Genomic DNA, 18,634 nt, shown 5'->3' with positions numbered 1-18,634 from the left:
GCTAATGGGTGACAAAAGGTAATCCCTATACAGACCCAAAAACATGTATACAGCAAGATAATAGTCACCCCAGCGCAATAGGATACAGAATAACCACAGCAAATGTTTCTTAAATAAATGTCCGTAGTAAAGTTCAATGTCCAACAGAAGATAAAAGACGGTGAGGTTTTTCCTTAAATTCCAACAAGGGTTAGAAATGTACAGAAGTCTTCACACTCGCATGTGTTACGTCAATTCATAAAAAAGAGAGGTAGAAGGACTATCATAGTGTAGTAACTTTTAATAAAGTGACAATCATATAAAGTATATCAATTAAAATCCACCAAAGCTTATAAAAAGATTCAAGGCGTACCAGATGGTGTGGGTGTACAGAATACACCTAAAGTCGCTTATATAGCACTTCACAAAAGTTAATTTTCTATATAAAGTCAAATAGAGGGCCTGATTCAGACCCGGCCGCAAGTGCTGAGTGCTCGCAACCCGGGTCGATGGTGGCCCAGATCGCATGCACACGACGGAGCTGGCTCCATCGTGCGCATGCGCGAGACCCGGATATCGATGCCGAAATCTCTCTGGGGCTTGCGGGGCTTGCGGCAACGAGACCCTACCACAAGGTCACCCACAGCTATGCGAGCGGCCAGGAGGCCGTTCTAAAAAAAAAGGCTGATATCGTTCAGCTCCGGGCTCTCTCCCCCATTCCCCAACATGCAGCAACCTGACGAGGTCGTCAGATTGTGCTGCATGTTCAGGCGATGGACAATGTCGGAAACAACCAGCGGGAGTGCGCATCGCTGGTCGTTTCCGACATAGAAGTGCACAATTTGTGCACGATTACTGAGCGATTGCACGATTACGATGTCGTAATCGTGCAGTCGCTCAGTAATATCGCCCAGTGTGTACCCACCATTAGGGCTTCTTTCAGGGGACCAAGCAGGTGTTAGTCCGATGGGGCAAGATCAGGACTATAGGGAGGATGCTTTAACACCTCAAAACTGTTCTCTTTAGTCGTGGACGTGTAGCGTCCGGCTCCTTTTTCATGGCTGACACTTGTGCTCCCTTCTTTGAACTTCTCTATCCATTCATACACACTTTTCTGCAACAAAACACTTTCTCCATACTGTGCACAAAGTCTTCGATAAATATCGGCACCAGACACACCCCTCAGACCACAAAAAATTAATCACTGCATGCTGCTCTTCTTTCGTGCAAATCACAAGTAGGCAGCCATTTTCTCTTGCACTGCAGTCACAAATGAACTGACGTAATGCACTCAAACCTGCACAGTAGTGACTGGGGAGACAGTGAACTACAGTAGTACAGAAAGCGTTGATAAAACAGAAGTTTTAATATAACTGGTGTGCGGATAATTTTTGACTCACCCTCATAGTATATTGATAGAATGATACAGTCATTACAGAGCAGTCATTAATTATACATCAGCACACGCTAGTGATCCTGCACTTTTTAAGTTTAACAGTACTGGAAGAAAGAAATAGTCAGAAACCTACAGCATGATTGCTACTAACAAGAAAAAGGAAAAGTACTCTCCAAAATGCCAAAATTATTACCAAATGGATGCACCTGTTGCCGGTGTAGTTTCTCCATCTGACTATGGCCTCCTATGCCTGCGACTGTGCATCTGTGAATACCATCACTTGCATTCACACCCCTGACACTGGAAGTGTCTTTTTACAGTAATTCTATCCCTAATTATAATGGTAACCATAATCCTAACCCTAAATTTAATGTTAACCTTAAGCCTAACTCGTACATGTCAAAAATTTGACAATGTCATAATTTTTCCGCTGTTGACATATATGATATCAACCGTTTAACCACATCGACATCATGAATGTTGACTGTCTGCTGTCGATGTTATGAATGTAAACATTGTCACTATCAGCATGATAACTGGATCCCGTAAAAAGTGGTGAGTAGCAGAGCCGAATAGGATAAGACAGGGAAGACAAACAAAGACCACCAGCCATGACAAACAAGACTAGACAAAATAAAATGCAATCAACCATAATTCAGAAACAAAACCTTAACTTCAACAACTGACCAAAGACAACATCTGTAACTAGCTGACTTCTATCCCCTCAAGGCTTTCATTTCTGCAATAGAAAACTGGCAGCTGATGCCAAAGTTGCTGCATTAATCTAAAAAGAATGTGTACTAAAGTCTGAAGCAAATAGGTCAATGCAAGAACTTCAAAGCCCAGCTAAATTAGTATTTTGTTAAAAGAGTGGCATCACTATTCCCAAAGAGTCATGGCCATATAGTCAATAGAAAATATCACTGGGAAATGCAAAATTTCATCATAAAATACCAAACATATCAAGTGAACCTTATGCAGCTGTCCTGGAGTGCCGCAAAGCACTGAACTCTTTCCCACAAGCACATAATAATAGAGCAGGGTATTATTATTATTTTCCTTTATTTATAAGGAGGGTGGGCTGTGTAGGGCTGGGTGAGGTGCTGATGCTGTCTGCTGTGTCCTGGGCTGGTGACTGCTGATCCATTCTGGGCTGGTGCTGTCTGCTGTGTCCATCTGGGCTGTTGCTGATCCATCTGAGCTGTCTGTGCTGTCTGCTGTGTCCTGGGCTCGTGTTTGTCATGTCTGCTGTATCCATCTGGGCTGGTGCAGAACTGCAGATACATCTGGCTGGTGCTGTGTCCATCTGGGACCAAGTTCTGGACTAAAAAAAAAATATATATAGTAAAAAAAAAAAATCAAAGTGTCTTTTATATTTTTCTGTGTATGTGTGCATGCGTGTTAGGCTTAACCGCAGTACCGCACAAGATCCAGCCAGCAATGCAAGTTGCAAGCTAGTGCTGCCCGACTCCAGTCATGATCAATCTGTGCTCTGGGCCCAAGTTCTGGAGCATAAAAAAAATGAAAATCAATTGTCTTTTTTTCTAATAATTGTCTGTGTGTCTGTGCGTTTTAGGCTTAGCCGCACAAGATCTAGCAAGTTGCCAATGCAAGCTAGTGCTGCCTGACTCCAGTCGTGATCAATCTGTGCTCTGGGCCCAAGTTCTGGAGCATAAAAAAATTAAAATCAATTGTCTTTTTTTGATATTTAACTTTAACTGTCTGTGTGTGTATGTGTATCCAGCCAGCAATGCAACTAGCAACCTAGTGCTGCCTGACTCCAGTCATGATTAATTTTTGCTCTGGGCCCAAGTTCTGGAGCTGAAACAAAATAAAAATATATTGTCTTTTTTTTGTCAAATTTTTGTTTGTGTGCGTGTCAGCCACATCTGGCTGTCACTGTCATCGGCGTAGGTGTGCAGAGGTGCTGCGCTCCTGTCTGTCGAGGGGCTGCTGCCCAAAATAATAAATAAACAATTTTTATTGTGTGCAGGTTAGCCACACCTGTCATCGGTGTGGCTGCGCAGGGCTGCTTTGCTGCTGTCTGTCAAGGGGCTGCATGAATATTGCAATGAAAACTTTTTTTTTAAAGTTATTGGGTTATAAAACATAGCAGAAATTTTATCCTAACAGCTTATAAAGTTATATGCTCTAAAAAACTAAAGCCTATATTTATTTACAAACCTATATAGAGTAGACATCCTAAATTCTAAAACTGTTCTATTCAAAAACGTAAACTAAAGTCAGGAGAGGCCTCAGAGAACACGAAAAAAGATGCTCTAGGTGCAGAACTTCAAGGGATTTCTCCATCATGTTCTACAGTGTAGAAATGTTTAATTCACATGTTTTCTATAAAGCAGGTCAAAGTTACAGCAATCAAAGTGTCTGGTTATAACACCCACCTTTGCCAGGAATTACCAAATATTATTACAAGCAAAGGATTCATCTGTCTGGAATCTGTCTGGGAATTCTTTAATCGCATTTGGCCTGAATGCACTAAGAAATCCAGTGATTCTGTCACTGTGTTCTCTAGCCGACTTTATTCCTACCTGAATCGCAAACTGAAATACGGAACAGTAAGTGCAGACAACATGGGGGCCTTTGTTATTCTGCTGCCTGCATGCCAACCAATACCTCCCAGACTACACCCACTGGGGGACCAGGTCTTGATAATGACCATCCCCATCTGTTGCTAGGCCTTCCTCTTCCAAACCATCCATCCTGGACTTCCTGTCCAAAAGGTGAGCAGGGTACAGAAAGAGGAGCTAGATGTCCCCGATGACAAATTTTTTCATCTATAATAGATGATGTGGAGAGATAAGAGCTTCAGATGTTGGAACAGGGGCTCCCACCTATTTGGCTTCCCTCCAGAGAACAGAGCTCTGTTCCTTAGGCTGTGTCTATGCCTTAGCTGATAGGTAGTCTCTGTCTGCTGGTAAACACCCTTCAGGAGATGGCAACCCAAAATAAAAACAACTATAATTATGTGTCCACTGATGATAACCAGCCTGATCCCTTAACAGCAACATACCCAATATGGCCAACTCATAACATGACACCCAGTTTTCAGCCTCCTCTTCCTTATGACACTAATCCAGTTGCCATAGTTGATCAATCAGCCATGTTTGGTTCACCCAATTTTTGGCCTTCTACACTCTAACATTCACATATCTAAGAAGTGGACATTGGGAACAATGGCAATTTGAAGGTCACTAACTAACTCTTTTTTTTAATGTCCCTATACAGGTAGGGAAATTCCGTTACAGAACAGAAGGTTTGCAAGGGATTATTTAAGTCAATTGTTTATTTGTTTTTGGAAAGCACTCTTCCTGGTCCCCTTCTGGGATGAAAAAAATCAACTCCCAGCAAGCAGGCATGGCACTCAAGAAATAATTCCCAAGAAATACACAACATAATACTTAAACCTTAAGTGTGAAATGTTGCATTTGCTGCTCTGTTCCGCTTGTTCACAATATTTCATATGGTTAAGTGGACAGTGGGAATAATGCCAGTTTGAAGGCCACTAACTAACTATGTTTTTTTATGTCCCTGTACAGGTTGGGAAATGCCTTTATAGAAGATTTGCAAAGCATTATTTAAGTCATTTGTTTATTTATTTTTGGAAAGCACGCTTCCTGGTCCCCTTTTGGGATGGAAAAAAATCAACTCCCAGCAGCAGCAGCCATGCGCAAGGATTCTTCTGTGGCAAGGACTGATGTAAATGTACTGTATCACATTTTTTTGTAAATGCCTCCTCCCCTCCCCTCCTCCCTCATAAATTTTCTTTGGAATCAAAAAACGAAATTAAATTTACTACCAATCAACCCTGGTTGCTAATGGGCAACATCTCTTCTAAAACTCACTTCTAAAAACTCTCACTTTAGTAAATTTACCCCTCGGACTCAACAACAAGTGCACAAAGGTGTTAAATCACTGGAAAAATACAAAATACAGTATTGGCAAGGACTATGCAATATCTGTCATTGAGATGAAAACCCAATAACCTGAAGTAATCAGGGTGCAAGGGAAGCTAGCTAAATGCTGATTTCACATCAATCTTATCCATCAGAGCTCTGGGACCATAAGCTCTTACAGTGTCTAGAATGGAGTAAAATGGCTAAACTACAGAGGAATACTCAGCAGGAATGGCATTGTTGACAGATAACCATGCATGACCATGCAAGAAAAAATGCTAACTGAGCCCATATTCCCCAGCTGCCTACTTAGGAATGACAACTGGCAATAATATCAGCTCCTCCAGGGTGCTTCAGGGAAAGGCCAAGACATACAACCAAACCAGACTTCCTAATCAACTTTCTCATTAACTATAGTGGGAAACTCCTTAGCAAATTTGAGGCTCTTGAAACAACCTGGATGAACTGAGGGCCTGATTCAGCAGTGCACGCAAGTGCACCGCTGAACGCAGATTCCCGATTATCTGTATTCTGCATGTGCGCAGGACCCATTCTGCTAGCGTGCAGAATGGGTCCTGCTAAGACACACCCAAGCCCTTGAGTGCCTTTGCCTGATTGACAGGCAGAGGCATTTTAGGGGTGGTGTGGGGGCTGGGGGGGGGCGGTGTTCCCAGATATGAGGGCATGTCCCCTCCGTTTTCCGGGAGTGGCCAGCCTGGGATCTGCATTGATCAATGCAGAGTCCTGGGCTTGCAAGCTAGTCAAGCTGAGTAAGGTGAGGCCTACTCAGCTGGCCGGAGGTGCGGCACCATCCACGATCGCGACCATCGACCACTGATGAACGCAATGGTTGCGATGGTGATCCCAGCCTGCGACCTCTGTCGCAGTGCTGGGAATGCAAATGTAGCAGGGGTGTCATACACCTCCTGCTGCATTTGCATTATTGCAAGGATCGCAATTGCAAAGCTGCCTGTGTGCATACATCATATATCTATAGCCTGCGTGCAGCTTTGCAATTGTGATCCTTGCTGAATCAGGCCCTGAATCCATAATTGGCAACTCACAACCAATCTGAAAACCCAAAGCCAAAAACTTTGCATCCATCCTATTAGGATACCATACCAACCATTTAGCCATGATATCAAACAGATGAGGGAGGGTGGATTACTTAGGATATGTGGCTCTGGAAAGCTTACTGGAATGATGCTGCCCTCTAGTACTACAAACACAATTGGAGATGGGGTAAGTCCCTTCACAGCGACAAAAAAATTACACCTATGACCCTGCTCAAAAGTTGTATCAAAGGCAACAGCATTGCCTCTATTAGGCATTTGCAAAGACATGTGACCCAGCCAAGACTGACGGTATATAAAAGGGGTCTCCGCATCAGACGAAAAGACTGTGTTACTTCCAGCCACACCACCACGGCTTTGAAATCCTTAATAAGGACACCATCCTACTTACGCTGCAAATCTTTGTTGTATTTGTGTCAAGATGAATGCTGCGTACTGTGCATAAGATAAAAATATCTAATAATATTGACATGTTCATCAGCTCAGGTGTTCAAGTAGCAAGCAGCAATGATGTAAAAGCTATCCAATCAATTGGAGTATGACTTAAATGCCTTCAAGCCTTTGCCATCCTTAGCAGTCCTTAAAATCTTACACACATATAGGGGTATTCAATATGGAGCGAAAACTCAGTTTCTGCGATGTTTTCGCTCGGATGACATCTTTTTCGCCGCTTTTACTTTTATATACCGTATTCAATTTGAAAACTTTTCGCCGGTGCGAAAAGTATATTGCAATCGACCCTGCGAAAAAGTATGGGTGGTGGAAAAAAGTGCAGAATTGGGGTTTTGGGGTGCAACATTTCGGAAACCACCCTGCAATCTTCAGACAGTCCCCCAAAGGTAAACTGTGTCCAAAATTTTTTATAAAATACCTCAGAAGACCACAAAAAAGCACTTTCATTTTGGGGGCGAAAAAAAAAATTGGGGGGTACAAAGTTAAAAACTAGCGAACTACAATCTAGGGGGGTCCCCAAGTATGCCCCAGGTGTTTTTTTCATTGCAGGTGTTTGCGGCAGGTGGATTTTTCACGTCTTTTAAAACTTCACTTTAGCAACTTTTAAATATGCTCACCCCCATTTTCAAGTACCCCAAATTTGCTGGGACTACTTATTTTCTGCAAAAAAACTTCTAAATACTATTCTTCACCACCTTCCCAAATCCCCAAAATAGGAGCTATAGAGCCTGTTTAAAGACACCAAAAACCTTCAGCAGGGCTAATCAGGGGTATCCAAAGTGATCCCCCATGTCAGAGCATCTTTTTGGGGGTGTTAGGGTGATTTCCCCAAAAATCCGCGAAGTTTTCGCTGATTTCACTTTCGCTGGGTGCCGTTTTTGACGATTTCAAATTGAATACGGGTATAAGTGGGGGCGCGCGCGATACTTTTTCGCTGGCAAAAGCTCCGATGTGCGGCGAAAACTTTGACACGCATAGACGGCGAAGTTTACGTTTCAAATTGAATACCCCTCATAATCTGTGAGCACAAAGATGTCAGCATAATGCCCTTTAGCAACCTTATCCTTGCAGCTATTGCACAAACTATGAAGAACAGCAGTGTTGTCGCAATGTACAACACCCTGACTTACACTGAGAGTACTTGCAGCTACATCGCTTTTGCTAAGGTGGGACTGCAGGGAACACTGCATGTGTCTATCTGATTCCTTCCAGTCATACTGAGCAGCTCAACGCTTTGCCTTATGAGAACTGTCAGAGTCAGAAGAAGACGGCATACTCAGTTCAGTTTAGACTTAGATAAATCTAAATCAAAACAGTGCCTACCTGAAGTGCCCAGCTGATTGCCTCTTGACATATGGACAGAAGCATCACTGTCAAGCTCCGATGTTATGGAAGACCCATCCTCATCCTCTGAAATTGAAAAACAGGGAAACACCAGCTCCGAGAAAAATTACAACAGTGTGGAAGAGGATACAGAAGCCGCAGCAACCGGAGCCACAGCTCCATTAGTAAAACCCTAGCAAAGGGGGAAGAGGAAAGGGCAGAAGCCACCAAAGATGGTGATATATATGCTATATTGAAGATGTCAAAAATACTCTCTATATTGTATGGCGGCCAGACTCTGCTTTATTATATGGTAGTCACTGATGCTTTATATATTGTATGACAGCCACTGATGCTTTCTGCATTATATGGCCAGATACTTTCTGTATTTTATGGCAGTCACCGTGATGTTCGCTACTTTATGCTGTGGTCACTGCCATGCACCCTGTGGTGCTCTATGTATTGCATGGTGGTCACTGTAATGTTCTTTGCATTATATTGCAGTCATATAGGTAGAGGGTGACTACTATCTACTAGGGAGGGAGGGGGGAATATGCCAAGCTGAGTCTTTGCTCCGGGTGACAAAAAGCTCTGCTTCACCCCTGAATGACACAATAAGGAGGTATAAGGCAACAGTTTGTAACAATTTGTATATTCTGAATTAATACATTTAAGCCATTTTTAAAATGAATTCTTAATTAAAGTTACACTACCACTTGCAGCTTAATTGCTCCTTCCCCATGTCCCAGGGCTCCATGGCTAGTGTCACAGAGGCTTGGCTGAAAATGGTCACTCTGTGTGCATTATGGCTCCTAAATGATATTAGCTATCACCATCTTACTTTCTATGGTATGTGAGTACTGTCTTTATTGTAATATTTCCTTTGCAGAGGGAATATAGGTATCAGTGGCCCTTTAATGCCCCTCATGTCTGCACTTGTGGTTCTCAAAGTACCGGCATGCGGGGGAGGCTTGCTGGGACCTATAGTCCCCATATAAAAGACAATATAAGTTTTATTCTCTTTTTTACACCTGTCAACCCTGCACCCACCAACCACGGCAGTCAGGATTCTAGGATTTTGGCACTGTCTGAATTTCGGTGCCAGTATTTCGCCCATCGGAATCCTGCACAGTGGGATGCTAACTACATCCCATTTAAATGACTGCTGAATTTGACAATTACACTTGCAGAGGTTGTTGAATGCAATTAAGCAACAATTAACTTGATACACCTGTGTGCAATATAGTGGTTTACTACTTGTTCTGCTCCAGTACCTATGGAAGTATTTCCAGCTCTTGAAAAATCTGCTGCTGATGCTAAGATGAGGCTTTGGTATATGGCTGAGGTTTCATCCCCCTCTCCACAGTACTGTTAGCCACTCACCAATTGGAGCACTGCCTAATATGGCTATTATAATAGTTGATATGTTTTTAGAAAACCAATTATTCATCTTGAGATTGTGGTGACTATTATATATGTTTGTATTTTAATACATTCCCTGGAGCGCTAGTGATATTTTACAATTGTATTAAACACACATACCTATGTGCTTTTTAAAAAAATAAATGTATATACTTAATTGCTATTCAACTGGCATTTGGCTGATGTGTGCACCTACTTTTTTTCTGTGTACTGAAGTGGCTGTTCTCTCAGTAGGTGTTCAGCAGCTATTCACATCTAGCCTATTTGGTCATTTATTGCTGGTTGGTGCCAGGATTATGTTGCTGGATTAATGGTATGCCTTATAAGATTACAAAAAAAAACAGCAATTTGCAGCAGATATTTTATGGGCATTAATGTTTCGCAGCCATATATGGCAACCAAGGAGGCATGTATGTATGTATGTGTAGGATCTGATTTACAGAGGAAATGCAAAATGAGCCAAAACACTATGTCGCCCTTTACATTTACAAAAGGCCTAATCAGAGGTGATAAGGTCTTATACCTATACTAATAACAGAATGCACTTTGCACATTCTATTCAGGGGCTAACACAGGATTTTTATACATATAAACCGCAACGAGTAAATGAACCTTGCGCCAATTCTGTTCCAAAAAAATTAAGTCTTTTCTCACTTCAAATCAACGATGAGTTGTATCATTTATATCGTCCTCAATGATGCCATGGTTCCTCAGTCAGAACATGAAAAAACAAGATAACATCAAAGACCAAGCATTAGAAAATTATCTTTGCAGAAACAATATATATACACGCTGAGTATTAATTCAGGAAGTATACAAGTGAAATCCCTAGGAATGTAGGTCAAGAAATGAACCGTTCCACCATAAGAAGCCACCAGAATGAGTGGAGTATGTAATATGGCTCACATAAATGCTTATATCCAAAGGTGTTTGACATTTATATACAGGTTTCTTTAATTATCCTCTAAGGTATTCAATAAGAGGCATACAACTCATGAACCCTAGATAATATACAGGCAGGTGATGCTCACGTTATCTTACATGTACCTCTCGGAACAACTCTTATCAGGGTTTCTTTGATAGCTGGTTTCCACTCACATATTCATATGGGATATTAGGAATACATAAAAAAGAAACCTCTCATAGTGCAATATTGTCAGTAAAAAACACTTTAATAAGATAAAAAGTTGGAAAAACAAATAGTAGCATCCGTACTAGATGTTTTAAATGGGATCAGAGCAGAGCAGACATGCTGTCAGGATATGATGCCCAGGTATTTCTCTAACTGAAGCAGCTTTGGATCCCCTGGAAACGGGTAAGGGTGCGTTCTCGTATCACTCTTCCGATATGTTTCGACACTTAGGTTGTCTTTTTACAGGTAGCTACCTTGAAAAAGACACCTAAATGTCGAAACATGTCTGTGTGTTTATATGTTATTACTTGCAAGTTGTGGTGACTTGTTACAAGGTGGTGATCTGCTGCCATTCCTATGAATGAGATCATCTCCAAGAGCCAGTTCTTCCTATGCTGTTAACGGGAACCTGGTCTCATCAACCTGAGTTACCCGTTTACACTGCTTCGCAACCCGGGTTGAACCCATGTTCAACTGCTCTATTTCAACCTGGCCCGTCACACTGCATAGTAACCCTGGTTGCTGTGTATTCACGCGCAATAACCTGGGTTATTGCAGCAAGTTTGAGAGGGGAAATCGAGAGGTGTTACCTAATGCTTGATGTTAGAGTGGATTTGAACAGTCCATGAAGAGGGTGTAACTAGCACTTAACCAACTATAATATGCATGAAACAAAGTGCATTGTGTGTTATAATTCCAGCATATACAGGGCCAAATATCACAGTAAGCCAGTGGTTCCCAAACTGTGTGCCGTGGCACCCTGGGGTGCCTTGGGACACTTGCAGGGGTGCCTCAGGTTGGTGGTCCAGAACCATATCAAATTACTTATGGTCAATGTTATGTAAATATGTGGACAAACAGAAGCATAATCCTATCTCCCACCACATAACTGAGCCTAAGGATGACAGGTTAGCACAACTTACTTCACTTTACTACTTCACTACAATTTTTTTCTGAATTTCTCAAGAACAAACTTTCGGCTCATGTGTGCCGTGAAGCCAATGCTAATACACTAGGGTGCTGTGATACAAAAAAGTTTGGGAACCACTGTAGTTCGCCATTAGATCCTTCTTGAGTTGAATGTTTTATTTCAAATGTGGCCATGATTCCAGAGAATTAGAGCAAGTCCGGAAGTCTGGGGGAGCAGCAGAAGAACATAGCACCAGCCCTGGACATACATGTACACATGAGTCTTCTTATGAACTGGATACTATATGTTATACAGTATTAACAATAATAATAATAATAATAATAATAATAATTAACCCTATAGATTGTCTATAGCAGTGCACCCCTAACAGTGCATGTTTTCCTAATCTACTAGTTGGTGCACAGGTGTAATAATTACATACTGACACATTTTAAAAGATTCACAGGTGGTACTAATTATTTAATTTGTGATACTGAGAGGATCGTTAAAACATGCAACTCTAGTAAAATTGTATTATATACTATTGCTATTGTGCTCATGGTCTGAGCTGGGGAGGGAGTTTACAGGCAATCGGAACCCCCCCTGCATTTGCCTATGCTCTTGCATTTCAGTAGGAAAAGATATAAGAATATAATACTTCAACCTATGTAATAAAAAGCCCCAAACTTCCTAGTGATTTACCATCACTCACATGATTATTCTTAATCATATATACGTAGCTGTGATATTTTACTGTTCCCACCCTGTACCTTTTCATCTTTATCAAGGGAAAGAGATCGTTCTGTCTTTTGAACTTATTACTATTAGTAAATGCAAATTGAGCAGGGGAGCCGAGACTCTCAGATGCCAATCTCCTTTATGTACAGTATGTGGAAGTTTCCTCTGCCTCTTATTGCTCAGAAGAGGATATCACACTATGGGCCTGGTTCAGAGATTTATACAATGCCAATATTTTTGGAGTTTGAGCGATTTGTTAGCCATTGAGCATGCATGAAAGCCATTGCGCATGCGCAGCGATTGGTTTGCAGTTATGCTCGCACAGGAGATTAATTCGCTAAGTGAGTGACAGGAAAGCTCCATGGCTGCCCAATTTGCATACATTTTCATATGTTGACGCTGATGCACATTGTTGGATGGATATGAGAAGGCAGCAGTGGGTGTCTCTATGATCGGGGAAGCTATGGAAGGAATTAGTATATTTTAGCAACTGAGAATGGTAAGAGTACACAGTTGCGATTTCATTAGCGTAATTCTCGGAAACAGGCCCTATATACATATGCTAGTTTGTATAGAAGATGCTACAAGTGAATCCTCTACTGGGGTAATGAGTAGATGGAAACACTGTTTAAAATAATATTTTCCATACTAAACTTATCTTCTTAGTTACAGGTTCATGTTAAGTTATTTTGTCCACGTCAATATATACAGTATGCTAAATATAAACCAGGTAAGGAACATGATACCATCGTTAATAGCAGAGTACAACACATGATTTGCTTTCTTATATGACGACAACCCCTATACTATGCTGCCAGAAATTGTGTTGTGTTAACATCAAAGTCAGCCATGACTAAGTTGCATTCCAGAATGTCTAAGTATATTGGAACAGGTTTAGAACTAACATCATGCAACAAAGCATTAAGGCAATGCATTCGTTTGGAGGAGTGGAAAAGCACAGTGTCAACAGGAAAACCTTGTTTTTCTTTTGTTTTTGTGCCCTGATAACTATCAGTTCAGAGAATTTCATGCCAGTGAGTTTAACATCATAGAAATATACAAAAAAAATAGGATTCTTACAGGAAAGCAGGTTTCCACTCCCATAGTAAAAATGCATAAAAATACATGCTGCTAGTCATGTATGACAATCTGCATAATGGAATACCCGTTGAGGTAAAGAGGCAATGGTATTCTGGAATAAGACAAAACTATTTCTCTTCTCTTTATTTTACCATTTTAATACCCATAACCCGTTCCATTACACAACGTTGGATGAAAAGTACTGAAATTATTTTCTCTTTAGCCTTAAGGCCCCCATACATCAGAGATTGATTGCAGCAATCGTGCAATTTGCAATAGATTGTGTATAAAAATCTTTCCCTTTTTCAATCGATTGTGGCAATTCTGCAATCTGCAATCGATTGAAAAAGGGAAATATTTTTATACACAATCGATTGCAAATTGCACGATTGCTGCAATCAATCTCTGATGTATGGGGGCCTTTAGTTCCATTGCCTCTTAATTGTAAGTGTGTGTAGGTGATGCTGCTTCTAAATGCCCCTATATCTTTAATATGGTCTATCCAAAAAGTTTGTAATCAGTTGACTCAACCTTGACAGTGTTGCCTATGACAATGAACAAATGAATCATATGATAAGTTATACACAGTTTGACAGCTGCTAGCTAATAGTATTAAAGTGTATTTAAAATGATTTGTTTCTTCTGGTATCCTCTATTAACTCATGTTATTTTGCTCTAATCACAGGACTAATGAGTGTTTCATATATACACAGTACAGGGCAATTTACATTAAGTTGCAAATTGCTAGTAAATATGGTAATGGATGTGGTGTACCTCCAGGAAGTTGCTGCTCAGACAAGCATATGTTCCATAATGATCATCATTACAACATATATGTATATATGTATACTATGGGAAGTAAAGGATCATCAGACACTTATCATCTGGATCTCTGATTACAAAAGCATTACAAAGGTAATTACACAGTTCTTCATATTGGCATATTTATATTGGCAGGCAGTCCAGACTAGTGGTCCTCTCATGGAAAGGCCATATCATATTTTACGTTGGCAAGAGGACAACATTACCACCCTAAATGAATGAGGCAAAGCTTGCTGTCTTTACCACTTGCCTGGCGTGGTTGCAGCATTTGTGACCACACCAGGCAGTGCTTTATCTTACATAATTGCAAATGAAGCGACCTGTCAGTAATGCACAGTGGATGGCTGCCAGAAGATATTTTTCCAGCAGCCACCAATAGCAGAGGGACCTCCTGGCCCCTCTGCATCTCTGTACCCTTTCCAGTGACTGCCATGCTGCCGATAAATGCTGATCGGTCAGCACGGCAGGACCCCCCATGGGAAAATGTAAATTAACCCCCCACCCTCCACAGCCTCCCAGTGTGTACATAGCAGCTGCTGGGAAAATCAAAGTCATGATGGTTCCAATGTTCTGAACATCGATGGTCCTACATATCAATGACCAATATTACAAAAATAAATGTTAATATTTTGTGTTTAAAAAAAAATGTGTTTCCTAATAAAATCATGTGGGATAAGTTATATATTGTACACATCATCTGAAGAGCGGCCAGGCTACAGGAAGTTAGGTTTTAGTATGTTGAATCACAGTGACCATGCTCAAGTTCAAGGTCACTGCCTTTTTAGTTATCAATGTCAGTTTCAGTATTTAAAAAAGAAGGCAAAGCCAACATTTTTCTGGAATGATTTTTGTGAAAGCTATGCTTGCAAAATAGATAAAATTATAAATGTGGAGAAAATATATTTTTTTAAAATATAGGAAACTCCCTGCTGCTAGATATAACTGTATGGGGGGGCTGATTCTCAGTAGGACGATGCACATGTGTCCGAAATGCACTCCCCATGCGTCGCATTTCTGGTTGGTAACGGTAGGTGTGCCTACAAGTCACGGTCATGTTGGTGTCTGCAGAAGCAGTTTCACTGACACCGGTGGCCATGGTCAATCAGACATTCTGTGCAATAGGTAGGTGCAATGTCCGATGGCCAAGCCGATGGTTCTCCAACAGTGCGTATTGTATGCAAGTCAGTGGAATTGAGCTGCAGATGATGGGACACCCATCGGCAACGGCATTACCATAAAACCGCAGTAGCGGCTGCACAAAAAGAGGCAGCTGCTACTGCAACTGTGCCTGAGTCAGAAACACCCCCAATGTAAGCAATGTTATAGTGTACAATTAGGTTGGGAACATTTTTAAGAATTGTCACATTGCATAACAATAGGAGGCTAGCCCTCAACCACAATCTGCAACAGGTCAGCCAAATGGCATTTCGCTGGCTCCCACACCAAAGAGAACTGATTTGTTGCCCCACTTCTGGGGGACAGAACTGATTTTTCTTAGACAAAATTTTCCTCACTCTCTGTCATACCTAAAATTGGATCACTCATAAGCTTACATTTTATTGAACCCGTTGTTTGCCATGTATACTCACTCGGTTTATGCAAATTTTGTATGTTTTCTCCGCTGTAACATGTTGTGATCTACTTAATAAAACCTATTTTAAAAATAAATAAACCACAGAAGTCCTTGGAGTATAGTAGTGCTGTCAGTGTTGACAGCACCCTGAACAGTAAAGGAGGGGACTAATGCAGCTTGTATGAAGGGGATTCCACAATCATCCACAGAGAACCATAGCTGGACATTTATTCCAACTACCATAAAAGGGCTAAGACCCATGTGGATAATATTTGCTCCTCAAGCGTGCATTTGGGAAACAGTAGTAGCATGTGCTACACAGATTGTCTGTTTATTGTAAGATGTCTTTTATATATCCAGGGATTTTCCAATATTTTTTTTCCAAGTTCAATGTCTTTTTAAAATTATGCACATATATATATATATATATATATACTAGCACAGTCTGCCGGCACTCTGTAAATAACAGAACAACTTGCTCCGGTGCACATGAACGATCACTATCCAAAATCCAGAAAAAATGGCACTCAGGAGACAGCTTCAATGGCAAATAATTCGTGTATTCACATCAAACGTTTTCAGGGTCTCAGCCCCGTCATCAGGACAATACACACATACAAACACAAAACACTTACCACACCTCTATATACCCCACAAAAAGCCATCAGCTGTGCACCTGTTGCTTTGGACGCTAGGGCCTCCCACCGGAGCCGGCTACTGACGCACTTCCGGAACCTGCTTCAGCCGTCACTATGGGAACGACCCGCTTGCGTTCCACCAGCCGACCATCTGCATTCCATCACCCTGCAGCCAATATCCTGAAACCGGGGGTCGCCATAGTCGAGGCCAGCAACAGATCCACTGTCACTTCACTCGCCAGGGCCTCCCTCCGGAGCCGGCTATTGACGCACTTCCGGAGACTGCTACAGCCATCACTACGGGAACAACAAGCTTGCGTTCCACCAGTCGGCCATCTGCGTTCCAGCGGCATGCGATCACTACCCTGGGACCGGGGCTCACCACAGACAGCCCAAACATCAGAGCACCTAGAGGCCAAAAAAATACAATTTTATACACCAATAAATACATAAATAAAAAACAAAAAACAAACAAACAATGTACACATGTCTATGAATAAACATCAAGCATCTAACATATAATAAATATAATTGCTGTATTCTATATAGAAGTCCCTAAGAAAAAACAGAGTACGGACTCGAGATGATATAATAGAGAGGCACAGATACAGAAGACATAAATATATCCTATAAAATTAAACCATTAGAAAACTGGGTTACAGAATGGCTACAGAAGGCTGTTCCAGTTAATTTTGTCGTTGAGTCCACAAGGTTTAGTGGTACCCAAGCGAATGATCCACCTAGATTCTTTAAATAAGAGACACTTAGCCCGGTCCCCCCCACGTAAAGATGGCGGGACATGATCGATAATGAAATATTTAAGCGAATCAAGTGGATGACCAGCTTCACCAAAATGTTTAGCCACCGGTTGATCTATATATTTACCATTCAAAAACAAACGAATGGCTGAACGATGAGCAGATATCCTTTCTCTGAATTTCCTTGTGGTCTGACCCACATAGTACAGTCCACATGGACATATAATAACATATACCACGTAGGCCGTCAGACACGTAAGCACAAACCTGATGTCATATACGGTATTATTATGTGGGTGTTTAAACGTCTTGCAAGATGTTAAAAATTTGCAAGTTGTGCACCCACTACATTTATAGCATCCTGGTTGTTTGTAACTCACATTAGGTAAAGGTCTAGTATTAAAATTAGAGATATCAGAGTGGACCAATCTGTCCCTTAAATTGCGGCCCCTTTGGAAAGCTGCTAAAGGTCTCTTGTTACTGAACATGGGCAAATCTTTGTCAGTGCTGACAATAGGCCACAACGCCTTAGTTGCTCTCCTAATAATAGGGCTTGCCACGGAGAATTCACTGGTCCAGGGAATAATATTACTAGAGTCCCGCTTTGTTGGATTCAACAATGCGCCTCTCTGCATTTTAAGAACCTCTCTTTTCTGCTCATTAAGCAAATCGATGTTATATCCTCTAGAAACAAATTTATTGATCAATAAATCCAGCTCATATTCTACCCCAGCAGCGTTACTAGTGATGCGGGCAACCCGCATCATCTGAGACCGTGGCAACCCTTTCTTAAGGGCCGGAGGGTGATGGCTTGATGCCATCAAAAACGTGTTCCTATCGGTGGACTTACGATGTACAGCTGTATGAATCTTACCATCCACCACAGATATATTAACATCCAAAAAATTGGCGCTATGGGCACTGTAGGAGAATGTAAATTTAACAGGTGAGTTTGACTGATTGATGTTTTGCATGAGTGTTTCAAAACGTGAACAACGTTTTGAAACACTCATGCAAAACATCAATCAGTCAAACTCACCTGTTAAATTTACATTCTCCTACAGGGCCCATAGCGCCAATTTTTTGGATGTTAATATATCTGTGGTGGATGGTAAGATTCATACAGCTGTACATCGTAAGTCCACCGATAGGAACACGTTTTTGATGGCATCAAGCCATCACCCTCCGGCCCTTAAGAAAGGGTTGCCACGGTCTCAGATGATGCGGGTTGCCCGCATCACTAGTAACGCTGCTGGGGTAGAATATGAGCTGGATTTATTGATCAATAAATTTGTTTCTAGAGGATATAACATCGATTTGCTTAATGAGCAGAAAAGAGAGGTTCTTAAAATGCAGAGAGGCGCATTGTTGAATCCAACAAAGCGGGACTCTAGTAATATTATTCCCTGGACCAGTGAATTCT

The 18,634-nt window shown here is 41.4% G+C and overlaps 1 protein-coding gene across 1 annotated transcript in view; it reads right to left on the bottom strand.

The window, feature by feature from the left end:
- Positions 1-18,282, bottom strand: part of LOC148542657 (uncharacterized) — a 182,273-nt gene extending 163,991 nt beyond the window's left edge. Inside the window, 2 exon segments of the mRNA XM_088467577.1 lie at positions 17,693-18,132; positions 18,251-18,282. Of these exon segments, the coding sequence (XP_088323703.1) occupies positions 17,693-18,132; positions 18,251-18,282 (472 nt within the window).
- Between the last annotated feature and the right edge of the window lie 352 nt (positions 18,283-18,634).

This window comes from Taudactylus pleione, unplaced genomic scaffold (assembly GCF_031769625.1).
Source record: "Taudactylus pleione unplaced genomic scaffold, aTauple2 ptg000010l, whole genome shotgun sequence".
In the NCBI taxonomy this organism is placed as follows: Eukaryota; Metazoa; Chordata; class Amphibia; order Anura; family Myobatrachidae; genus Taudactylus; species Taudactylus pleione.
This window is presented reverse-complemented; position numbering and strand designations above follow the sequence as displayed.